At 47.9% G+C, this 7118-nt stretch overlaps 1 protein-coding gene across 1 annotated transcript; it reads left to right on the top strand.

The window, feature by feature from the left end:
• The first annotated feature begins 1487 nt into the window (after positions 1 to 1487).
• On the top strand, positions 1488 to 3639 carry LOC116363981 (pancreatic secretory granule membrane major glycoprotein GP2-like). Its single transcript, XM_031817306.1, has 4 exons — positions 1488 to 1762; positions 1984 to 2143; positions 2973 to 3048; positions 3181 to 3639. Exons 1-4 carry the CDS (start codon positions 1539 to 1541, stop codon positions 3198 to 3200), a joined length of 480 nt encoding a protein of 159 aa, XP_031673166.1. The 5' UTR covers positions 1488 to 1538; the 3' UTR covers positions 3201 to 3639.
• The last annotated feature ends 3479 nt before the right edge of the window (positions 3640 to 7118 follow it).

Genomic DNA, 7118 nt, shown 5'->3' with positions numbered 1-7118 from the left:
ACTCCATGCACCTGGCCTCCAGTGCACCTTCTCAGCCTGGTAGGTCCTGTGCCCGGTCCATGCACCATGGCCTCCAGTGCACCTTCTCAGCCTGGTAGGTCCTGTGCCTGGCTCCATGCACCTGGCCTCCCAGTGCCACCTTCTCAGCCTGGTAGGTCCTGTGCCGGCTCCATGCACCTGGCCTCCAGTGCACCTTCTCAGCCTGGTAGTCCTGTGCCGGCTCCATGCACCTGGCCTCCAGTGCACCTCTCAGCCTGGTAGGTCCTGTGCCGGGGCTCCATGCAACTGGCTCCAGTGCACCTTCTCAGCCTGGTACGTCCTGTGCCGGCTCCCCGTACTCGTACACCAGGTCTACAGCCCGGAACCCCAGCGACGTTCCACGGCCCGGGCTTCCTGCGATGGTGCCATGGCCGGAGCCTTCCTCTGCGCGTGCCCAGTCCGGGCACAGCGTTCAGCCCCTCGCCAATGTCCGGATCCGCGTTCTGAGCTACGTCCCGCACCGAAGGCGCCACCAATGCTAGCTGCCCACCCTAACCCTCCCCATCTAGTTTCAGGTTTTGCGGTCAGAGTCCACACCTTTGGGGGGGGGTACTGTCACACCCTGACCATAGAGAGCCCTCAGGGTTCTCTATGGTGTAATAGGTCAGGTTGTGACTACGGGGTTTCTAGGTATTATATTTCTATGTTGGTGTGTGTATGGTTCCCAATTGGAGGCAGCTGATAATCGTTACCCTCTAATTGGGGATCATACTTAGTGTGTCCTTTTTCCCACCTGCCATGGGGGATATTGTTTTGTAGGAGTGCCTATGTGCCCTACATATTTCACGATCGTTATATCTTTGTTTTGGAAGTTTCATTATCATTAAAATGTGGAACTCTACTCACGCTGCGCCTTGGTCCAATTATTCATACGACGGTCGTGACATCTGTCCACTCACTCATCACAGTACTGGTTGTTCTGGTTGTTCCACCAAGATATGTAGCTGAAGCTGGCTGTGTAACAGTGCTAAAACTATAATAATACAGATCATTTCTTATCTTATCTAACTGATGGGTTCTGACTCCTAAACCTCAAATATGGAATACCATAGTCAGGTTTCTACACCAGATGTTAATGGTTATCTGGAGGAGGAATGTTTGTGGTGGAGGCAGTTAAGCTTGGAATGTTTTGAGTAAAGGAAAGGCAATCACATGGTTGCAGGAACTGATAAGGATGGAGAGATGTGGGTTAGTGAGGAATGGAGGTCAGGTCACATTAGGAGAAGGAACAGTTTATTGCCTGCATCACTTAACTTCCTGCCCAGCAATAAACATGTCATGTTTAGAGGGAAGGAGGATGCTCCATCCACATTGGGGTCTATATATACTACCACTGGTGGAAACATGTCGTTGCCTTATGCTGCTGTTTGACCCAGTGGGTGAATTAACTTGGTTTCAGCTTTACTAAACGTCTGAGTTTCTACTCTGTTTATTTGGAATCTAACAAAACCAAATCTCCTATTGGCCCATTTGACAGGCTGAAGGGTTCCAAAGTCGGTATGGGCTCCAGAGTGGGCTCCAACATGACTCTGTACCACAGCGACGACTTCACAAAGGCTTACCCAGCGGGTGGAGTCACCTTGCCGGTGGGTTCAGTGCTGCACGTGGGCGTGTCCGTAGAGGAGTCCGAGACGGAGCGTTTCGTGGTCGTTCTGGAGGACTGCTATGCCACGCAATCCCCCGATCCTAAAGACATCATGCGATACTACATCATTCAGAAAAAGTATGTGTGCAGGTGTCTTGGTTTATACTCAAGGAACATATGGAGGAGGTTTTCCCAGACACAGATTAAGTCTGGTCCTGGACTAACACTTTACAGGGAGCTTCTCCATTGCTTTTTACTCCAGGATCAGGCTTATTCTGTGTCTGGGAACCGAACCCCAATGTTTGTGTATTTTCTGTTGCGTTATCTAACCTAAACCCATGACCCTCCCTGTTGCCTAGATGTCCGACTGAATTCCGTCAGGTGAGGGTGGAGGAGAGCGGCTCGTCTCTCAGGGCTCGCTTCTCTGCTCTGCTGTTCCTGTACCAGGGGGACTACCGGGACGTCTTCCTGCACTGCAGACTCAGCCTGTGTGACCAGAGGAGCTCCTCCTGCACTCCAGTGAGTCCTGCATCTTTCCCGCTGACTCATCCACTCTGTCTGGTCTCTCTCTGGTCTCACTCAGTCTGTGGTCTCTCTCTGGTCTCACTCAGTTTGTGTGTGGTGGTTTCTGACTCTCTCTGGTCTCTCTGTCTCAGTATCTGGTCTCTCTGACTCCTTCTCATCTCCCTGTCTCAGTGTCTGGTCTCTCTGACTCTCTCTGGTCTCCCTGTCTCAGTATCTGGTCTCTCTGACTCCTTCTCGTCTCTCTGTCTCAGTGTCTGGTCTCTCTGACTCTCTCTGGTCTCCCTGTCTATGTATCTGGTCTCTCTGACTCCTTCTCATCTCTCTGTCTCAGTGTCTGGTCTCTCTGACTATCTCTGTCTTAGTGTCTGGTCTCTCTGACTCCTTCTCGTCTCTCTGTCTCAGTGTCTGGTCTCTCTGACTCTCTCTGTCTCAGTGTCTGGTCTCTCTGACTCCGTCCCGTCTCTCTGTCTCAGTGTCTGGGTCTCTCTGACTCCTTCTCGTCTCTCTGTCTCAGTGTCTGGTCTCTCTGACTCTCTCTGGCCCCCCTTCTCAGTGTCTGGTCTCTCTGACTCCTTCTCATCTCTCTGTCTCAGTGTCTGGTCTCTCTGACTCTCTCTGTCTCAGTGTCTGGTCTCTCTGACTGCTTCTCGTCGCTCTGTCTCAGTGTCTGGTCTCTCTGACTCCTTCTCGTCGCTCTGTCTCAGTGTCTGGTCTCTCTGACTCCTTCCCGTCTCTCTGTCTCAGTGTCTGGTCTCTCTGACTCCTTCCCTTCTTTCTGTCTCAGTATCTGATCTCTCTGACTCCTTCTCGTCTCTCTCCTCAGGTGTGCGCCAAAAGGAAATACCGCTCTGTCACCCCCTCTGTCCCCCTCGAACCCGTCACCATCGGACCAATCACCTGTGAGTATGACATCATAAGTTAGCAATCAAAACCAATAATAGATGTCAATCAAACAAATGATGTTGATGTCAGTGATGGACACTCAGGTAACTATGTAACTAAATAACAGTGTATTTGTTTTTGACTTTCAGGGTCCCAAAATGAAGATTGAACTTGTCCTGCTTCCTGTATCCTAAACAATGAATCCAGTTATCTAAATAATTTATGTAAAGTTCATAAACCTATCTCACCTATACATCATTTATGTCCTAAACCAAGCCATTTAATATCTTACATACATCCAGTTATAAATAATGATATTTTAAGGATATTTTTGTATTTCTAGAATGATTAGTAAAATATTTATATTTGAACCAACACAAATTAATTGTTGAACCTTTAACTAAGGCTTGAGTCCAGAAAGTGTATGTGCTGGCCACTAATGTTTGTAACGTGAAAATACATGGACATCTAGTTGGGATTATATCAACACAAACATCTCCCTTTTCTAGTTTAAACTGCAGCTATAATATCATTTCATCCTATTGCTCTAAAATGCTTTGTATGTTCAGTAATTTAATAGTGTTAATAAAATATAAATGATAAATATATGTATAAATGTATTAATGTGTGAATAATGTACTGGGCATGTAGTGTACTATTGCTATAGCTTAGTTCTTTCTCTGTGGGATCAGTCAAGACAATGATGAACCAGTAGGTGTCAGTATTACCCCAGAAACACTGGTAGAAGTCTGCATCATCGCAACACAACAGCAGACTTACAAAGAGGAAATTCCAATGAATTAAGCAATGAATTAATTAAAAGGAAAATCTCTTTTCATAATTTTCATTATTGACAGCACATTGTCTTTATGTGAAAACGGAGCATTTCTTTAAGTTGTAGAAACAAATATAAAGTTAAAAAGTTATACCCGATGACATCATCAAAAGTTAAAACGTGTTAAAAACATTGACTGTGTTCCAAAATGCACGTTATGCTCCTGTTCTTTCAATGGTGATCTTCCAAAATGCACATTATGCTCCTGTTCTTTCAATGGTGATATTCCAAAATGCACGTTATGCTCCTGTTCTTTCAATGGTGATCTTCCAAAATGCACGTTATGCTCCTGTTCTTTCAATGGTGATCTTCCAAAATGCACATTATGCTCCTGTTCTTTCAATGGTGATCTTCCAAAATGCACGTTATGCTCCTGTTCTTTCAATGGTGATCTTCCAAAATGCACATTATGCTCCTGTTCTTTCAATGGTGATCTTCCAAAATGTGTTATGCTCCTGTTCTTTCAATGGTGATCTTCCAAAATGTGTTATGCTCCTGTTCTTTCAATGGTGATCTTCCAAAATGTGTTATGCTCCTGTTCTTTCAATGGTGATCTTCCAAGAACACTTGTGTTATGCTCCTGTTCTTTCAATGGTGATCTTCCAAGAACACTTGTGTTATGCTCCTGTTCTTTCAATGGTGTTCTTCCAAGAACACTTGTGTTATGCTCCTGTTCTTTCAATGGTGATCTTCCAAGAACACTTGTGTTATGCTCCTGTTCTTTCAATGATGTAGCTACTCCTCTAGTAGAATGGTAACAGCCAACAGGAAAAGCACCTTTATGGATAGGTGCTTCAAAGTCGTGGACTCTAGGGGCTCGAGGGCGGCTTAGCAAGCGCAGACAGCACCACGTCAACGTTCCAGTTTGGCACTGAGCGGGCCATTCCTGGACACAGACGTTGAACTCCCTTCATAAAGAGAGCAACGGATGGGTCCCTCGTGGCCGTTGTCATGGCAGCTAAGTACACTCTCAATGTGGATGCCACTCGGTCCGCATCAAGCAGTGAAAACAGTAAAACCGTTTGCACATATGTCTCTCAAACCAGGTACAGAATATTACCCAAAACATTTGTTTTGACGCATTGGTGGAAGCAACCATGTCGCTCCGCAACGTGTTCACCACCTTGTCCTGCTGGCCTAGACTGGTCCACTAACACCTTCAGAGGCCTGAAGCTGGAGGCGGCGCGGGTCCAGATGCCACAGTGTCCCCCTAGTCTGAAGAGGAGGTCGGGCCTCAGGGGCAGGAAATGCTGTCCTACCAGGTAGGGCTGGACCTGGTGAAGAGCTAGATGAACCACTCTGAGCTCCAGCACACTGTTGTGTTGACCAGTCCATGGGGGGATCCAGCGGCTGCATCTGGACATGGAACCTCAACCCGTCAGAGAGGCTTCAGTGTACAACAACTCTCTGCAGTGGACTCTGATCTGGCTCACCCCTTTTAACAGGAAAGAGTGGGATATTCATTTTGATAGGGTCCTCAAACATGCACTCATCACCAACAGTTAATGTTGTTTGTGTTGTTTTGGAAGCTGGCCGTGGGATATTGAACAATGGCTGGAGTGGCCTGATGGAGAATGCCCAGTGGAACCAACAGTGATGCCATCGTCAGTAGGCTGAGTAACTGTTTGCACACTAACACCAACATGGCTCGTCTGAGCCGGAAACGGTTGAGGTAGGATAGGATTTTTTTACTCTCACCTGAGGGAGACGTGCCCTCATGAGAGTCGAGTCTATGGACATCCTGAGGTAGATCCCCTTCCGTGATAGGGTGAGGCCCAGAACTCGTATGTGGTTCAAGAGGGTCCTCGTGTCCGTTGTGGCCTGTTCCCTGGATGGGACAGACTATCCAATCATCCAGGTTAGGCAGTTACTCCTCCAGTAGGATGTCCAGTTACTCCTCCAGTAGGATGTCCAGCTACTCCTCCAGTAGGATGTCCAGTTACTCCTCCAGTAGGATGTCCAGTTACTCCTCCAGTAGGATGTCCAGTTACTCCTCCAGTAGGATGTCCAGTTAATCCTCCAGTAGGATGTCCAGTTACTCCTCCAGTAGGATGTCCAGTTACTCCTCCAGTAGGATGTCCAGTTACTCCTCCAGTAGGATGTCCAGTTACTCCTCCAGTAGGATGTCCAGTTACTCCTCCAGTAGGATGTCCAGTTACTCCTCCAGTAGGATGTCCAGTTACTCCTCCAGTAGGATGTCCAGTTACTCCTCCAGTAGGATGTCCAGTTACTCCTCCAGTAGGATGTCCAGGTACTCCTCCAGTAGGATGTCCAGTTACTCCTCCAGTAGGATGTCCAGCTACTCCTCCAGTAGGATGTCCAGTTACTCCTCCAGTAGGATGTCCAGCTACTCCTCCAGTAGGATGTCCAGTTACTCCTCCAGTAGGATGTCCAGTTACTCCTCCAGTAGGATGTCCAGTTACTCCTCCAGTAGGATGTCCAGCTACTCCTCCAGTAGGATGTCCAGTTACTCCTCCAGTAGGATGTCCAGTTACTCCTCCAGTAGGATGTCCAGTTACTCCTCCAGTAGGATGTCCAGCTACTCCTCCAGTAGGATGTCCAGTTACTCCTCCAGTAGGATGTCCAGTTACTCCTCCAGTAGGATGTCCAGTTACTCCTCCAGTAGGATGTCCAGTTACTCCTCCAGTAGGATGTGCCTCCACAGAGAAAGGCAAAGGCCGGCAAATTGCCAGCAGATACGCTGCAGTAACAGTGTCCAACATGCAATGTGAGAGTCCGGTCGGATAGGCCCTGGCCCAGAACCTTCTCAACATAGTTACCGAAAACTGATAAAGCTTTGAAATTGCCTGCGTCTGTGAAAAGTGTCCATTGCCCAAGTTGGGCAAAACACACTGGGGGAAGCTCCAGTTCACCCACAACAGCGAGAGGGGAGTGTGTGGACAACTGTAATGGCTGGGTTAACGTCTGTCATACAGAATCCCTGTTCAGAATGAGAGGTTGACACTCCGTTCTTCATCAAAACTCATTGGGAAACATTCAGTCAACCAGGGCGTCAACACTAGAAGACCCTGAGACATTTGATGCGCCAGAACTATAGCGGTGGCCGGCATTGGAAGTTCGTAGCCTTTCATCACTGTGTTCAGTGCCCATGGAGACTCCACCTCTCTCAGTTTGGCCTTTGGGCCTGTAAGAGGAGCACCTCAGGATGACTGCTGAGTCCAACCCTCTCTCAGTTTGGCCTTTGGGCCTGTAAGAGGAGCACCTCAGGATGACTGCTGAGTCCAACCCTTC

Source organism: Oncorhynchus kisutch, unplaced genomic scaffold, assembly GCF_002021735.2.
Source record: "Oncorhynchus kisutch isolate 150728-3 unplaced genomic scaffold, Okis_V2 scaffold983, whole genome shotgun sequence".
NCBI lineage: Eukaryota > Metazoa > Chordata > Actinopteri > Salmoniformes > Salmonidae > Oncorhynchus > Oncorhynchus kisutch.
This window is presented reverse-complemented; position numbering and strand designations above follow the sequence as displayed.

Excerpts from the sequence above, each read along its gene's own strand:
- LOC116363981 (XM_031817306.1), top strand. The coding sequence starts at position 1,539 with ATGGGCTCCAGAGTGGGCTCCAACATGACTCTGTACCACAGCGACGAC. Across the intron at positions 1,763-1,983 it reads TACTACATCATTCAGAAAAA|ATGTCCGACTGAATTCCGTC; the intron begins GTATGTGTGCAG and ends CCTGTTGCCTAG. Across the intron at positions 2,144-2,972 it reads GGAGCTCCTCCTGCACTCCA|GTGTGCGCCAAAAGGAAATA; the intron begins GTGAGTCCTGCA and ends CTCTCTCCTCAG.